The sequence below is a fragment of the Theobroma cacao genome, chromosome 1, assembly GCF_000208745.1.
Source record: "Theobroma cacao cultivar B97-61/B2 chromosome 1, Criollo_cocoa_genome_V2, whole genome shotgun sequence".
In the NCBI taxonomy this organism is placed as follows: Eukaryota; Viridiplantae; Streptophyta; class Magnoliopsida; order Malvales; family Malvaceae; genus Theobroma; species Theobroma cacao.
The window spans coordinates 31,529,478-31,548,754 of NC_030850.1; the positions used below are offsets into that span (position 1 = coordinate 31,529,478).

Genomic DNA, 19,277 nt, shown 5'->3' on the forward strand with positions numbered 1-19,277 from the left:
TTAAATTATTAATATAAGTTATACTATAGTAACATTAATATATTAATATTATAGTATATTAATAAGTTACTATATTAATGTAAGTTATACTATATTACTATAGTTTATTGATCATTTATAAAAAGTATGTTACTATATTCTATACTCTATAGCATATAGACTATGTATTGTATATTAATAAATATGATATACAAAGTTTAATATATTAATAAGTTAATATAATAAGTTATATTCATAACTTAAGGTTTGTGTATAGTTTTCATTATATTTTGCATTAATTTTATATCAATTTTGTATGGCTATATTTATATAAATATTCAATAACATTAATATCTAAATAAAGTGTATTTTATTATTTTTATTTTTTNTAGTTATATTACTAAAGTACATTAATATTAATAATTTAATATAACTTAGTATATTAATATAAGTTATACTATATTAATATAGTTTATTAATAATTTATAAAAAAATAAGTTACTATAGTCTATAGTCTATATAGTATAAATTATATATTGCATATTAATAAATATACTATATATAGTAAATATATTAATAACTTAAGATAAAAATAAGTTATATTAATAACTTAAGTTTAGGGTATAGTTTTCATTATATTTTGCATTAATTTTATATCAATTTTGTATGGCTATATTTATATAAATATTCAATAATATTAATGTCTAAATAAAGTGTATTTTATTTTTTATTTTTTGATGATTAAATCTAAGTAATTTATTCATATACAAGTACAGAAAAAATGTGTGAGTTAATACATCTAAGAAAATCCCTCTCGGTGATTAAATCTAATCCTTCATTCATATATATGTATTGAAAATCAATGTGAGCGCATACATATAACAAAAACCTAAATTTTTTAATCGATTTATTCATATTAACCGAATTAACTGAAACTGAATTAATCGAATTTATAGGTTAATTTAGTTAATTTGGTTTTGACCAAATTTTGCTCATTCCTAGTTCAAATCATCTTGAGTTCAAATCATTTTTCATCTTATCAATTGTCTTGAATTTGGGTGATTCAAATGAACTTCAAGTCTTTTTGAGATTCATATGATTGATAGACATTTTCATAAATTTGAATACAATAAATAATTTCATTTTTTTCTTAAAAGATGTCAAATCAATATTATTGATTAATTTAAAAATTTTAAGATAAAAATTTGATAAATATTTGTAAAAATTATAAATGATACTATAATTTTTCTTTACTTTACACTCGCTATTAATATTTTGTGTGATTTTATTTTTATCTTTTTATAACTTTTTTAATAGAATTCAACTTTTCAAATATTTCTTATAAATAATTATAGCTTTTGTTTGGACATAAATTAGAAACACCAACATCAGATATGATTATATAGACAAATGTTCAATCGGAGTGAATAGTGGATATTATTAAAAAGAGGATCATGCCATACCAATTCAGTCAATGTCCGCGTCGGATTTTATGAGATAAATAATTATGGACAGTTTGATACTGAACAGCATACTTGTGAAATGCAAGTAATTTTATTTAGGAAAAGGGGAAAAATAAAACAGTATAGTGTGCAAAAAAAGAAAAAAAAATTAGTAAATTTTTAACATAGCAAAGCTCTTTACGTGTTTCTGGTGGAGGGTGGCAATCTTTAGCCCATGCACCAAGAAATCATATTATTGCAAAACAAGAAATAATCCATCGAAGAAAGAAAAATTAATGAATACAGAAAAAAAATGAACCCCACTTGCCATCGTCAATCCAAAAACAGAAGATAAAAATTAAGCTGTTTAATAACCATTAGAGACTGAGTTAGGCTCATCGGTGAAAAAGAAGGGTCCCACGGAGTAAAGTTTCATCCTCTTCTGATTGAGAACTCGGAAATCAGAAAGAGGAGCGCCGCTAATGCCTTTGTTGACATCCGCCGGAACATTACAGGTCTCCGATGGGGAGCTTTCAAGAAAGGCCTTGCACTCTGTGAGCTTCAACTGACTGTCGTCGTCAAGGCCTAAAGGAGACAATGGTGCAAAGAAGTAACCTTTTGCATCGGTTTCTTCGCTACAAACCGAGTGAGTTTTCTCGTACCCATTCTCGTCAACAGCTAGACATGTTATCCTCACCAAAGCTCCTGTGCTCATGGAAAAAAAAATGAGCAAAAACATGGTGAGCTGAAACTTGAATTACAAACGATCTTAAAAATGTGTCAAAATACAATGACACTATTAAAACAACAACATGGACTTAATATGCATGCTTAAATTATAATTATCTGTGAAATATTACCTTGAATTGGATTATACTTAGGACCCGATTTACATAGAACAAGCCCTTGAACACCAATGGGGAGAATTTCAGGCTTTAGTGGATACAAGTCTGGAACCTCTATGCCATAATGATCAGCATTTTCTTCTCCTTCCGCCTTTGGTTTAGCAACGTATGGTTTTCCACCATAACTAGACTCTTCTTTTTCTTCTGATTTTGGTTTGTAGGAATCTGGCTTTGTGCTGTAATTAGGTTTTTCTACCTCCTCTGATGACTCTGGCTTTTTGTTTACTTCTGGCTGTGGTTTGTAGAAGTCTGGCTTAGTGCTATAATCAGGCTTCTCTTCCTCTTCTGACTCTGGGTTTTCTTTTTCTTCTGGCTGCGGTTTGTAGTTCTGTTTAGTGCCATTATCAGGCTTTTCTTCCTTTTCTGACTCTGGCTTTTCTGGCTGTTGTTGGTAAACTGGTTTTCTGCCATAATCAGGCTTTTCCTCTTTTCCTGACTCTGGTTTTTCTGGCTGTGGTTGGTAAACTGGTTTTCTTCCATAATCAGGCTTTTCTTCCTTTCCTGACTCTGGTTTTTCTGGCTGTGTTTGGTAAACTGGTTTTCTGCCATAATCAGGCTTTTCTGAGTCTATTGGCCCTGGCTTTTCCTTGTCTTCTGGCTGTGGTTTGTAGAGTTCTGGTTTTGTGCCGTACTCAGGCTTTTCTTCTCCATCTGGTTTTGTACCATAATTATATGCTTGGTTTTTGGATGAATCATAATTGTAGTCATTGGCAGTGGCGATGACAAGCAGTGACAAAAGAAGCAACGAGGTAGTGAACAAGGGAGAGGTGACAGCCATGTCTAAGACTGTAACTATGTTACTGTAAGCACGATGAGAAGAAACACAATAGGATGAAGTGCACGGGCATTGGGCAAACTTCATTGCTTTTTATATACAAGAAGGTTGGTGTAATTTGCCAACGATTAAGAAATAAAATAAACAAGGCTTAAGATGATTTGATTGCACGATGGCAAAGCGATTTGCAGACTTGGGTAGCACTAACTAATATGACATGAACATGGTCATAGACAACTGTGTTTTTCTATAATCACGCACATAAACCAGTGCTTGGAGCCTTGGACAGACAGTACATGGGGCAATCTTGGCTTGAGATTGACGACCTATATTATCTCATTTGTTGGAAATCAGTATTCATCGTATCGTACACTAAGTGTCAATTTTTCTTTTTCACATGGAATTTTGTGTTTATGCATTTTAATAATTGCAAACTGGAAGCTAGTCAAAAAGTATTCCTTCTCTTCTTTTTTTTTTTTTTTTGCCATATGTGTATCACGTGACTACATGAGTTATACACATTCTCTTACCAGTTTGGGAACCCTTTTATATATGATCATTTTCGTACATTTTTTATAGGGATGCAAAATTATTGCAGACCAACCAAGCAACTCAAGAACTATTTGAATTTGAATTTACTCAACTTTATTCGCTAAATGGAAAAAAGTGCTAAGATTAAGACCCTTTATAAAACTGAAGTCTAAATATAATTATTTAAAACTCATAAAGTATAAATATATTATAAGATTTAAATAGTACTATATTTCTTATATATTAAATTATATTTATACATATATATATATATATATATATATTATTATATAAACAACATTAATTCTTAATGAAATAATTTAGCAGGCAATTATTAAAAGTTTATTTCTTTATTTTCATAAAAAAAAATAGATATTTTCATGCTCAATCGAGTTTAATATATCATCAAATGAATTTGACTTTGAATTTAAACACCAGTTTAACAGGAGTATTTAAGATCAAGTCTAATCTAACTTGTAATCTTCAACTTATTATCTATAGGTGGCAATAGGATGAGTTTGGGTCGAGTTGTCTACATGTTCGAGTTATTTTAGATTTAAATTTATTTCAAATTTGGATCATTTCAGGTTCATAGTGTATTGGGTTTAAATCATTTTGGTTTTGAGTTGTTTCAAGTTCTAGTGATTTCAAACGAATTTTTAAGTCATTTTGTGATTTATATAAATTATAGATATTTTATAAATTTGACTACAGTAAATAATTTCTTTTTTTGTAATAGATATCAAATCAATATTATTGATTAATTTAACAAATTTAAGATAAAAATATGATAAAATTTTGAAATTGAAAAATATTTGTATAAATATAAATATAAATGATACTATAGTTTTTTTATACTTTACACTCATGACTATTGGTATTTTTGTGTACTTTTACTTCTATCCTTTTAAAAACTTTTAATAGTATTCAACTCTTCAAATATTTCTTCTTATATATAATTATAGCTTTTGGCTTGGACATAAATTAGAAACACTAGCATTAGATATAATCATATAAAAAATGGTCAATCAGAGTGAATAGTGGATATTATTAAAAAAAGGCACCAATTACCGCTCATAAAGAATACTAACTTAAAAAATATATATCATTCAACGGTCAATTAATGGACGTACATTAATACTTAGAAATTATAAAAAGTCCAAAAAAGTCATGATACTTAAATATAATTGATATAATATTATTCTAATTTTAATATTTGATCATTTTCATATTTTGATATTAATCGAGAATAAAGATATTTGGGTTTTTTGATGAATAATGTAATAAATTTAATTAATCAATTAATTTGCATGACATTAATTAAAGTTTAAAATTCTAATATTCAATTTTGAAAAGGTTGGAGATATTATTTATATAATTGTATAATAATTATAAAAAATATTATTCATTAAATTTTAAAACTTTTCTTTAAAAAAATTAATCGTTTTATCATTTACTCAATCACTCATTTAAAAAAATATTTAATTATAGTTTAAATATTGTGAACAAATTTAAATTTTCACAAGTTTTTAATTGGATCAGTTTCAAGATTCCAATAGTTGCAGGTTAAAGTTGCTTTATGTTCAAGTTGTTTCAAGGTCTAAGGGTTTTAAGTTTGGATTCTTTTGATTTCTTATTTTTAATTTTTCAAATAATTCAGATTAGATTGAATTCGATCTTTGATATATTTATACGAGTTTTCATATTCAATCAATTTTGTCAATGTATACAAATTCAAATAAATATGTAATAATCAAGTTCAAATTTATTTTATAACAAGTTTATTCGGTTATATGTCGTACGTATAATGAGAATTATGCTATAAATTTGAGGAAAAGAATTGTAAGATTGACAAGATTCATGTTAGGGGTCCACAATTGAAAGCCAACATCACCTCGCTTACGTGACCAGCAAGTCAACCATCATGACATGCCCACGAGTTAAGCCATCCTATGTGCTTAGTGGTTTCCCACTTTCATCAACTTGTTAGTTTAGCATTGGCGACAATTAATTATTCATGGGTGAAATATTGCTTACGGCCACTGCCAGTTCATGCTTGCTATCTTGTTATTGTCAAGATTAACTGTTCTTGCCATTGATTTTCAACTAATGGACTCACCAATCTTTGCCTAATGAATTCAAGTGTACATATTTAATTAATTTTATTACCTCTTCTGTATTACTTTATTGGCCTCGAAGTGTTGATGTTTCCCGGCATTTACCCAATTTCAGGTTGAGGTAACATAGTTGCCTAATTTAAACCAGAAGCACTGGTCTATAAGCATACACTTCCGCTGTTTAATTTATAAATACCTAATTTAATCTTTAATAATTCATTAATTAAAAAGAAATAAATGATGATGATAAGTGTATCGAAAAATAACTAATAAAAAGTCGTAAACACTTCCTTCCTCTCGTGGGGGTTTTTTTTTTTTTTTATGCATATGAAACAACTATTTCCATTAGTTCTGGAAGGAATTAATATATAGCTCTTATAATAAATCTAAAAAGGATAGGAACTATGGACCTGATGATCTAATATATTGATCCAGAATTTTCCTCCGAAAGAAAATTCCAATCTCGAAATGTAACAAAAGCATGGAATAAAATTAAGCTCATGCAGCCTCCAATTGCAAGCCATTCCCCAAAATACTATTAAACTACCACTTGCTTAAATCATTTGCAGCCATCTTATTTGATCTAATCTACTAGTCCTTATCTTTTAAAGGTCCAAAACTTAGACTTCACTCTATTCTCAACTTGATTCCTTGTCGTTCAAATGCCTGTCTCAAATGATGATACGAGGAAAATGTTGATCTAAGACCAGACCTTCAAATATTTGCTAGTTGATCATCAATAAATAAATAAATAAATATAGCTTTAGCCTTGGTGGCTTAATATGTGACTTTGATGTATCAACAAGAACAAAAATTAAGAATTATCAATCATTCCTTCATTTCTAACGAGATCAGATTTAATAAATAAATTTTTTTTATAATTATTATATTCTTTCAATGTATTAAACATCATCACATTAATTGTGAACTACTTCATTTTACGAAAATGTTACAATAAATTTTAAACTGTCCGCATAACACTTGTTAACAAAATTCTAGTAATATTAATTGTTTTCAAACTTTTAATTTTGATTATTAAAAGAAAAAATTTTATAATGACAAATTTGATAAATGCAATCAGAATTGGTCAATGGACATGATTTTGTGAAAGACTAATTAGAATATATACTCGAATATTTAATTTATTAATTGATGTATGATTCTTTCTTAAAAAGTAAAATTCAAACCTTTTTTTCTAAATTCAAAAAAAAAAACTTACTTCAATTTCACTTTCTATAAATTCGGGATAAAAAAAATACTTGCTCGCCACGCAAAACCCAAGCAACGCTAATAAAATTCCGAAGACAGTACCTTTTGTACGATGAAATCAAACTTAAAACACTGTACATAAAAAGAAAAAAAGAGAAGGGCCGGTAAATCTCAGGAAAGTTCAAAACCCCCAACTTGTATTCACTGTCGCGCACTTTCCTCTGTTTTCCACCCACTACTTAAACCCCAGCTTCTCCTCTTCTTATCTTCATTCTTCACTTATTCAAAAATTCCGTAAAACCCTCCTTTCTTATTCCTTCGACTTCGAGATTTCCTTAAACCCTTATCTTTTTTGGCGTTGTCTTAATTACCACTCTCAAGTTTCCCAAAGCAGTCATAACCCTGGTCGAGTAGTTCCTTCATTTTGTTTTTGAAGAGATGTGTGGCGGTGCTATCATCGCTGAATTCATCCCCCGGAATCGTGGCCGCCGCGTCACCGCTTCTGACCTCTGGCCTTTCGCTAAACTCAATGGCTTTAGCTCTGATCTGAGTCAACCCAACCCTGATGCTTCATTCTCCCACTTCAAAAGACCCCAACCCCAACCGTCCTTAGGTACTACTATTTCCTTTCCGGCTTTTGCCCATTTGGTTTTCATTTTCATTTCTAAACTTTCATTTACTTGTGCTTTCTGATTGTTGAAATTTGTTTTTAAACAGGTGATGAGCAAGTGGAGAAGAAACCAAAACGGCAGAGGAAAAACTTGTACAGAGGCATAAGGCAACGACCCTGGGGCAAATGGGCAGCAGAGATTCGCGATCCCAGGAAAGGAGTTCGTGTTTGGCTCGGCACTTTCAACACTGCCGAAGAAGCCGCCCGAGCTTACGACAGAGAGGCCCGCAAAATCCGGGGCAAGAAGGCCAAAGTTAATTTCCCCAACGAAGATGACGCCTTCTCCGCCGAATATAATCTCAAGCACTCCAACAACCATCAAATAAATAATAACCATAACTCAGCTGCTGCCTGGAATCCCAGCCCCAACTCAAATCCCTCTATATACCAACAGCCCCGTGACAATAATCTCAGTAATTATGGATTCAATTATGACTTGAACCAAATTGGCGGTTATGCAACTGACCCGATTGTTATATCTGGAGAGGAAAATTCAGGGTCTGGTTCAGAGGGGGTCAACTCCGGTGATCAGAATGTGAACTTTTGTTACGTCGCAATGAAAGCGGAAGAAGAAGAGAAACGAGAAGCGCCAGTGAATGAGGCCGTGGTGGAAGTTCAAGACGATGATATCGAAGTGCAGAAACTGTCCGAGGAACTAATGGCGTACGAGAATTACATGAAATTCTATCAGATTCCGTATCTGGATGGGCAATCGCAGACCCAAAATGCCGTAGCTCCTCAGGAGAGTGTTGTCGGCGAACTTTGGAGCTTTGACGATGCTGCCGTTGCTGCACCTGTGACATCATCAACGGCTATGTGACGACGTGTGTTTACTGTTTTTTTGTTTTTTTAACTTGGTTGATCTTTGGGTGGTGTAAATTGGGTGGGAATCGATGATTTTGGTCATTAGTTCTTACTTTGTTTTCCTTAATGATGTAAGTTTAATTTTGTGAATTTGGACTAGACGAACTTCCATGTAACTCTCAAATTTGTTTCTTTATGTTTAAAATTATGAAATACAATTTTACTTGAATGTTTTTCACGCCGCTTATCAACTCAGTGACTTCTTAAGAGGCATTTTACTTGCCGGTCTTTAGGCTCAAAATTTTCTGCACGATATGGGATCATAAAAGGACTCTCAATTTTGTTTGCATAATGTAAATAAATACCGTTAAAAGAAATTTTCTTTTGATCACTTAATTTATATTTAACAGTTTAACTACTGGTGTAATAAAAAAAATAAAATAGAAGATGAGGAAGAATTTTTAGAATGCCAGGAACGAGCATGGGTCCCAAATGTCAAAAGCCCAACATGAAACGTGTGTGACTAGGTGCAAGAAGGAGGACGCATCAAAATTGGCAGAGATGTTGGTAAAGTGAAAGGGACAGATAATCAGGTAATCCAAGCTGCGGCGCTGGCGGTTTTGCGGTAACGGTTTTCAGCGTACAATCTCTGTCTGAAACATTATTTCATGTCCACTTGACAGGTTCGTTTTCGGCTCACGGTTTGAAGCCCATAGATTGAGCTTCGGAGTCTTGTACTTTTCACCCTCCTCTTCTTCTTCTTCTTCTTCTACCTACAACATTTCCTAGTTCGTAGTGGTAGTACGCAAGTGCACTTGTACTACACCTAAAAAATTCATCGCCAAAACATGTACTAGGCCACTAGGGCAGTAGGACATACGTTCATAGTACCAATAACCGCGTGGCTTGCCCACCACGCTTCATATAGCTTCACTCCTCCATTTATTTTAATTTTCATTTTCTTAACCTTTTTCATAAATTCATTTCAGTAAAAGTTGTCCACGTTCATTCCAAATTAGAAAAGAACAAGGTAAAAGGATGAAATGGTCAAAAAAAGAGGAAATCGATCTATTAGCCTATTTTCTAATCGAAAAAAAAAATCCAAAGTTCTGTTCTCTTTTATGGAATATTTATGTATAGTCTTGGCTGACGTTGCTTAGTAATGTCTTTAATATATAAGTTTAACATAATCCATAAACGAATTTACCTCTAGATGCATTACTTTTTGCCACAATTTTTATGTGATGGTGAAAGTGAACTCTCTGTTCCATTTTCTAGATTATGAGAAAATTCTTTGCCTTTGGACCAGGATCTTGATTTGAGGAAAAAGTCGCCTCTAGGGATAAGGAGAAGATCAATTCTTCTTCTTCTTTTTCCATTTCTTTCCTATTTTCTCTCCCCGCAGCAACTGGTCTATGCGTAATGACAAAAGCAATCATACAGTACTAGAATATTACTACTATCTTTTCATAACTTGTTTTTTTCTTACAGAGTACAAGTATCTTTTCGGCTTCTTCAGTGTTCATGAAGTCCTTGAAAGTCGCTAGGTAATCACCTGGGCCGTCTGATTTCTAAGTGAGCTCAGAACAATTATTTTATTGGGTCTGTCATCTAAAATAGCCTGCTGGGTTACACAGTATACAACAGGGCCCAAATTGCTAACGAAACAAAGAACCCAAAACCGAAGGTGCTGAATTTCAGACTTACCGTGCATTACTGTTAGCAATAGTAGAACTAAGATTTCATGTTTTAAAAAATGAAAATAATATTTGTAAAATAATTATATTAAAAATATAATGTTTGTAAAGATAAAATTATAAAAAAAATTTAAAAAATAAAAGTAAAATTTTAAAATTTTAAAACTTCAGAACCGCGAGACCCTTCCTAGCCCCCTCCCTCCTTCCGTTAGTATATTTTTCTTTCTCGAAAAAGGTAGTCCTTTCTACACAGATAACGGACTGAGATTCTAGTTCCTGATTGAGAGAAATATGAAATCAAACTTGGATCACTAAACATGCAAGTTTCTGGAAGTGGGTCTTATCACATGTCCAAAAATGGTAATAGCAACATGGTAGTGACAGAGACAATAAATGAAGCGATCAAGTCACAAGCTTTGTGGTTGTATATGGTGCTTCAGCTTGCTGTCACTCTCCTACGTAATCCATGTCCAGACTAGCATTTGAATTATGAGCATAAGTTGAGGTTTTCTTTGAATTTAAGTAACCTTTGTGGTAATAAATTAATAAAGCCGCAGCAGTAAGCCAATAACCTAAAAAAGTACTTATCTTATAAATATCAGAGCCCAATTCGGATATAATCAAGCAATATGCGACCACTATCTTTTCATTAAATGAACTACACAGCGTGATCCCATTTCAGAGTGAAAATATAAGCAAATTTTGTTACAAAACGCTATTATGTTTCCATATTACTATTTACTAGCCATTATGGCTAACAGCATGAGAGCATTAACACTACAAAAAAAAGCCTATTTTCAACGAAAATTCTGTTGGAATACAATGCAAAAAGAAAATTCGTTGAAAATTTTCAACGAAAATTTCATTGAAAAAACACTGCAGACAAAAATTTCGTTGGTAATTTTCAACGGAATTTCCGTTGAAAAAGAAAATTCAGGGGAAAAAAATTCCGTTAGAAAAAAATCCGTTGGAAATGGTGTTCCAACGAAAAATTCCGTTGAAAACAATTCCGTTGGAAACTCAGTTCCAACGGAAAATTCCGTTGATAATTTTTCTGTTGGAAATTTTTTTCAACGAAAAAACCTATAAAATTTCTTACAGAATATAATAATTTCATTAACAAATAACACTTATAACAAGATAACATACTTCTCCCCAATAAGAGTTATACGTAATCTGTTGGATGGATCTACAGGAGTACGTAATCCCACACTCAGCTCTTGACCCCTTGGCCTTGAAGATGTGTCATCTACACTTGCACCTAAATCAGTAGATGGGAATTTACGAGAATCATGAGTAGATGTCTCATTGTGAACTTGCTCTGCAGATGCACCCAACAAAGAAGGTGTCTTAGATGGCACATCATTATAGTCCTGCTGCATTTGTTGTTGAATAGATATATCAGCTAACGTACTGGCATTTGTAGGCAAAGAGATACTTCCAAGGGCATTTGTTGATCTAGGTCTCGGTTTTGAATGCTTCCCTTTAACCATCGCTCCTACAATAATTGAAAGTTAAAAATCAGACACAAATTATTTTAAATAAAATTTAATCAACGTATAAAAATCATCAATTTACAACAGTGACAAGTATAAATTTTCATTTGTTCAATCAAAGCTGCAATTATATAGTATTAATTTAAACATTTATATATATATATATATATATATATATAAAATTGATGTTATAATTTCATATAATGTCAAGATATTTTAATATTATAAAATTAAAGTTAACCAACTATGTAACAAAAAATATAAAACCAATATCTTATATGCTTGCCATCATCAATCACTTTCAGAATAAGCAAACTCATGTTCTTCATTATTATCACTATCATCATTAAAAGTTTCACAATTGTCATCTTCAATTTGATCTTCATCTTCATCTTCATCTCCTTCCATGTCATCTTTTTCATCTTCATCTCTTTGCATGTCATCTTCTTCATCCGCAATCAAGAAATTCACCTCTTCATAATCACCACTTGCTAAAACTATAAAGTCACTAAGTTCTTCCGATGGAGTACCAGTAATTAAAGTAGACACAATTTCTTGGTACACTTCTTCATTCAAATCAGTTTCATTTTCTCTATCTCCACCAGTATGAATGTGAAATCTACTCCTAGTTTTTGTTTTAAAGATTGCCCACCAAGCACGTCGATTTCTTTTGGTTGATGGATAACTACTATAATAAACTTGGTGAGCTTATGTAACTAAAACAAATGGTTCATTAGTGGCAAGTATTGAGTTGTATTTAATTTCAACAAGACCATGCAAAGGATCTACCTTAATACATTTTTCAATGTCAAACTAATGACACTTAAATAACACAACTCTATTTCCCATACCGAAATACTCCAACTTGATTATATCCATTAAAATACCATAAAAATCACGCTCATGATCATTGTGAAAACTCCCTTTTATGCAAACCACACTATTCATTATTTTATGATTTTCGCCGTAATCTAGGGTGTGAAACTTGAAACCATTTACAAAGTATCCTTTGTAACACCTTATCATACGTCCTGAACCATAAGAGATTTCAAGTAAACGTGGGTCAATTTCATCCTTACGTTTTGCAGCCTATAAACATGACATACAATATCCAAAATTAATAATACATAATTATTGCGTCAATGTTACGAAAAGTTCAATTCTAATTTACATAAACTTACATAATTTTTAAACTATTTCACGAATCTAGCATCACGTACTTTCTCCAATTCATCTTTTGATACATGCAGAACATCTCATTTCACAATGTCATCAAATATCCTATCATCACATCCACAATTTTATGATTAAGTTCATTCTTACGATCAATCATTTGAGTTTATGGTAGAATGGTACTTACTTTATATATGGGAGCATCTCTTCACAATTCATTAACACATATAGCTTAGAAGCATAAAACTCATCCTCATCTAAAAATCAAGATTTATCTAAAAGACCAAAAGCTCGCCCAAGATGAGTGAAAATTGAAAGACGACTCAGATAGTCAACATCTCCCCCATCATCATTACATGACACTCTATTTAATCTTGTTCGCACAGCTGGTTCAAAATACAATGAGCAAAACAATGATATTTCCTCGATAATGTAAGCCTCACATATAGATCCTTCAACTGATGCTCGATTTTTAACTTTCTTCTTCAAATGTTTGAAAAACCTACAAATGAAAATAGTCATCAAACTTATAAAGGACCTTAAACTCTTGTCTTAAATTATTAGAAAACAAATAACAATTATAGTACCTCTCAAATGGATATATCCATCGATACTGGACAGGTCCACCAACCTTGACCTCTTAAGGTAAATGAATAGGCAAGTGTTCCATACAGTCAAAGAAACCGGGAGGAAAGATCTTTTCTAGTTTGCATATAGTTTCACATATTTTCCCTTACAAAATTTTCATATGATCTACAGGTATTTCAATTGTGCACAAATCCCTAAAAAAGTGAGACATCTCAGTAATTGCATCCCAAATTGAGTGAGGCACCATATCACGCAAGACAATTGGCAGCAATCGTTGCAAGAAAACATGACAATCATGACTTTTCATTCCATAAAATTTGCAATCAATCTCATTAACACACTGAAAAATGTTCGACGCAAAACCATCAGGTAATCTCAATTGTTTCACCCAAGTACAAACATTTCTTATTTCCTCCTTATTTAAGGTGTACGCAGCCTTAGGCTTGTAATTTTTTTCATTATTTTCCACCAATTCCAATTCTTGCCACTTGCAATACACCTTCAAATCTTGTCGTGCCGTTAAGTTATCGTTTGTCTTTCCCTTAACATCCAGCATTGTGTTGAATATATTCTCGAACACATTACGTTCAATATGCATCACATCGAGATTGTAACGAATAAAAAGCGTATGCCAATAAGGTAGAGCCCAAAAGATACTTTTCTTCACCCAATTATGACTTACACCATAACTCGAAATCTTTTGGTCACCACATTTTGTTTCGAATGGGAGATGAGGAAGCGAATTCAAACGATGTAATATTTCTTCACCTGATAATCGAGGAAATGGTAAGTCATGTTCAACTCTTTTTTGAATAAATTTGTCTCTCTGCCTCCGAGAAGGATGATTAGCTCCCAAGAATTGCCGATGACAATAAAAAAAGCAAGGTTTCCTACCATGATTCAACATGAAAGATTTAGAATGTTCCATGCAATATGGACATGATAATCGTCCATGAGTACTCTAGCTTGACAACATACTGTATGCAGGAAAATCATTAATTATCCACAGTAAGGCTGCCTTTATATTAAAATTTTGTTTCCTATATGCATCATACGTGACAACTCCCTGAGTCCACAATACTTGCAACTCATCTATTAATGGTTTCAAGAAAACATCTATGTTTTGACTTAGATTTTTCTTCCTCGGAATAACCATATTAACAAATATATATTGTTGTTTCATACACATCCATGGGGGTAAGTTGTACACACAGAGCATTACTGGCCAAACAGAATAAGGTTTCACAGTTGGTCCAAAAGGATTGAAACAGTCAGGACATAACCCTAGTCTGACATTTCGAGGTTACATTGCAAATAACTCGTGTGTGGTTAAAGTGTTGCCAAGCCTCACCATCAACAGGGTGTCTAAAGACTCCATCATCCCTTTAGTTTTGCGCATGCTACATCATATGTTTAGCAGTTTTGGAAGACATATAAAGCCTTTGAAGCCTGGGTGTCAATAACAAGTAACGCAAAATCTTGTTTGGTATTTTCTTCTGCTTTTCCCACTTGATTTCCTCAGTTTATACCGTAGATGCCCACATATCATACAATGCTCAAAATTCGCAGTTTCCTCATAAAATAACATGCAATTGTTTTTGCAAGCATGAATTTTGATATATCTCAGGCCAAGTTTTGCTACCTTTTTCTTCATTCTACAAAATTCAGTAGGTAAATTTTCATCTTATGGCAACATATTCTTTATTATCTCCAACATTGGATCAAAACATGATTCACTCAAATTATACTATGACTTAACATTTAAAAGTTACGACACAGCTAAAAGCGTTGTGTGCTTTGTGCAACCTGACCACCAAGGTTCTCTGCATTACTTAACAAAAAGTAAAAGCTAGATGCATTTGGATTTGGATCTTCTTCCACAAACCTTGACTCATTTTCATAACCATGGCTGAAAGCACCTTCTGGACCAATAGCATCCCTAACCATTCTAGTATATGGATTTTCTATTTCCTCTCGATATGTAGGTTCCCCGTAATCATGTTCCTCATAACTAGCATGTGTTTCAACTCTATCTCTACTTCTTGATGATTGTCCAACATCATGTTCTCCATGTAAAGTCCAAATTGTGTAAGCACCAGTAAAACCCTTTAACAAGATGTGCTCTATCACCTTATCGAAATCTAGAAACTTGTTGTTACTACATCGAGAGCAAGGGCATCTAATTTTATTCTCCCATATAAAGGTAGAATTAGAACGTGCAAAATTAATGAATTCATTAACTCCATTTACAAATTCATCTCTAATGAATCCATCAAAAGTTAAGCGACGGTACATCCAAGAGCAATCTCCCGTCATTTTGTAGTCCTAAGTATCATAGAATATAACGGTCAAGAGTAATTTCCACTGTTGTTTATAATAAAATTTGTTAACAACTACAATCCAATATTAATTTTTAATTATTATTTTAAAAATTAGTAACATCTGATGATACTATAAATGATTCCATACAAGAATTAAAACAAAAAAACAAGATGGTATACAAGTGTAACTTTATAAACGAGTAAATAAATTCATATTCACGAGCTTATCTATGTATTAATGAGTGTCATGTATCCTATAAAACCAAGTAAGTGAGAAATGGCGAAAACTCTTATACTTTTAATTTTGGACTCAACTTAAGCACAACCAATTGGACCTGACCTCATGATATCTTTATTATGATAAAACTAATCAATTTCCAACATACGCAAGGATTTGCTAGTATTTTTAAAGTAAAGAGTTTATATTTTTGGCTATACTGCATGTCTTTGATAAGAGATAAAACGAGCATGAATAGGTGGGAAACGGTATAAAGTATTTAATTTGAACCATGAACCAATTAAGCCTTAAATCAATTATGCTAAAGTTAATTCACGTGGTTTTTATCAGAATAAAATTGTTCCAGATTTTAGGTTTGGGGGTAATGTTGTTCTTTTCGTATGTCTTAAAAGTGCAATACATCCATGAAAGACAGTATTATTCTTCAATATACACCACAAACAAAAATTAAGGTAATAATAATAATAATGATGAAGATAATAAAAAAGTCCATCAAATTAATAAGGTAAGTAAGCAATCAATCCTGACTATTTATGGCAATTGTAAATATTGGGAGGGAAGGTAAAAAATACCTGTGCTTAGTGACACTGACGGAGAGTGTTTGAAGATGTGGACAATAACAGTAGAAAATGCAGAGATTAGAGAACTAAAGCCGAGCAATTGATTTAAGCAGTAAACTTCTGAACCATTATGCTAAAAGAGATTTACATGAGGAAAGAGATTTACAATAAGCTTTAGAAAACCAAGTTTTTCCAACAGCAGTGTTTAGCACTCAAAATCAGGCAACAATGTCAGCAAATTGTATGCTACTGAGATTTTTTCTGTACTGTACACTGTTTTTTCAAATTGTAAATGTATCCCTAAACAAGTACAGAAGCAACAATTTGTAGCAATTTGATAGCCACTAATAATATTGGTTTTATTTTATAAAATATTAACGAAGGAGACAGTTGTTCCTTCTACGTTTACAATCACAGAAGTTCTAATATGTTGATTTTATTGAAAGATCTAAACTAGAAAAACAAATGTCAGACTTATGATTGAAATTGTGGTATGTATATAACTACATATTTTACAATTTTTTAGCGTGTATATAAATTACATATGTTCTTTCATCAAGTAATGCATGGTTCATAAACAACAGAATATTGTTTATTAACTTGAATCCTGTACAATATCAGTAAGATTGTTAAATAAGTACAAGCCAATAACATTAAGGCAGCTGGTTCGATGCTAGACGTAATAAATATTTTCGAGGTTTCATGGCACTAAGAAACATTTCAAATGAAAACAACTTAATCGAAGCAGAATGCAAGGCTTACCACATATAAGGCGGCCTGACTTCCGTTTACAAACCCTCGCGTGCCATCTATTGGATCTAATATCTGCATCAAGTTTGTGAATTTAACCATGTAAATAAAATACAGATCCAAGCATGATTCAGAATACCAACAAAAATTTATTCAGACTGCAGGCCCATTTATTTTTTTATCATTTACCGTGATAAAACTGAATTCTCTCTCCTAATTCCCATCGAGGTGTAGCTACAAAAGACGAAGTGCAATTTTAAACGATGCATAAACGGAAAAGGCTGAGACTAGCAACAGAAGGCACTTACTACTTAGATATATCCCCTAACCAAATGTAAAATTGATAGTTACAAGTGCAGAAAAGAGAAGAATATATTCCAAGATTAATCATGAGCAACAACTGCAGATAAAGTAGTGGTTGACAAGTGATGCCTAATAAATAAACAAAGACTAAGGAAATACGGTCCACACTTGAACAGTTAATTACATAATGCTACCAAGGGAGACTGATAGGGTACAGGAGCTACAAGGATATAATTACGACCAAAAAAACACAAAGAATGTTAAGGAATCAATGCACTGCACAACTTATTGAGCAAAATCTCGAAATAATGTCTGATTCCACTAAGAGTGATCGAAAGTTATAAAGAAAAGCTTGTCTAGTATATCTCTTAAGTTATAATGTTAAGGAATTTGGCATTTATGAAGTTGAAATTTCAGTTCTTGAAAAGCCAACAGAATAGTGGAATGCATCATTTTTCTCATTAAAGAAAAAAAGGTATAGTAGATTGTGGAGATAAAGATACCTCAAGAGCAGCAATGGTAGAGGTAGAGGTAGAGCTCAACAAAAGGACCGACTTTTAGAGAGAGGTGAGAGCGCCGGACGGGAGAGCTGCCGTCGGTAAGGGAGAAAGTCGACCGAGAGAAAGGGAAGGAATAAAAAAAAAAAAGAAATGAAGGTCGCTCAAAAGGAAGAGACGTCGGTGGCATAAGAGAGCTAAGCAAAATGATCGATTGTTAGAGAGACGTGAGAGCACTGGATGGGAGAGCTACCGTCGGTAAGGGAGAAAGCCGACCAAAAGAGAGGGAAGAAAAAGAAAAAAGAAGAAGAAAGGAGGGCCGCCCGGAAGGAAGAGATGCCGGCGGACGGGAGAGCTCAGCAAAATGATCGACTTTTAGAGAGAGTTGAGAGCGTCGACCGGTAGAGAGAGAAAATGGAAGAGGGAAATGAGGGATAGAGAAGAAAATTTTCATTTTATACTTAAGGTTTGGAGGTTACAAAACGACGTCATTTTGTGACTCACCAAAATCCCTCTCAACTCCATCAAACGACGTCGTTTTGAGCTTTTGGCTTAACTAAGCAACAGACATGGGATATTTAGGAGCTGATCATGAGTTAAAACACTGTAAACGGGTGATAGAATTGGTTAAAGTCTATTTCATTTAACATGTGGTCAGAGGTTCAAGTCTTCACAATGACACAAATGTGAATATTTGAATTTTTATTAATAAAGTCATTTTTATTAATATTACTCACCCTAAGACTTAATGTTATATTATAAAATTAATTATATACATATATTTTATTTCCAAATTATATGTTATACTTAATTTGATATATATTACAATATTTGTATAATTAATTATCAATATAATTTTATAACTAATAAAATTAATAACTGTAATCATATAAATGAAATTTACTAGAAGCTTACATATAAAATAAATTAATGTATATATATTAATTTTAATATCTCATATACATACATATTAATACAATAGGTTATATATATATATATATATATATTATACTATTATTTTTTGTGAATAATGCATACATATATATATATATATTAACATAATTATAAAGTTATATAAAGTTGTATGTAAACACATATGTATTAACTCATATACATGTATGTAAACATATATATTAACTCATATAAATAAAGTTGTATGAGTACATATATATATGTATGTAAACATATATATACATATATATATATATATATATATATATAT

General features: G+C 32.0%; 3 protein-coding genes across 3 annotated transcripts; 1 reads left to right on the forward strand and 2 right to left on the reverse strand.

Moving 5' to 3' along the window:
- LOC18613615 (proline-rich protein 1) lies at positions 1,789–3,104 on the reverse strand. The gene is made up of 2 exons (XM_007050943.2): positions 2,282–3,104; positions 1,789–2,126 (listed from the first exon to the last, which is right to left on the reverse strand). The coding sequence occupies exons 1-2, from the start codon at positions 3,102–3,104 to the stop codon at positions 1,789–1,791; spliced, it is 1,161 nt and encodes a 386-aa protein (XP_007051005.2).
- Positions 7,061–8,670, forward strand: LOC18613616 (ethylene-responsive transcription factor ERF073). Its single transcript, XM_007050944.2, has 2 exons — positions 7,061–7,571; positions 7,676–8,670. Exons 1-2 carry the CDS (start codon positions 7,397–7,399, stop codon positions 8,446–8,448), a joined length of 948 nt encoding a protein of 315 aa, XP_007051006.2. The 5' UTR covers positions 7,061–7,396; the 3' UTR covers positions 8,449–8,670.
- Positions 11,143–17,324, reverse strand: LOC18613617. The gene is made up of 3 exons (XM_018121023.1): positions 17,268–17,324; positions 11,912–12,077; positions 11,143–11,627 (listed from the first exon to the last, which is right to left on the reverse strand). The coding sequence occupies exons 2-3, from the start codon at positions 12,075–12,077 to the stop codon at positions 11,260–11,262; spliced, it is 534 nt and encodes a 177-aa protein (XP_017976512.1). The 5' UTR covers positions 17,268–17,324; the 3' UTR covers positions 11,143–11,259.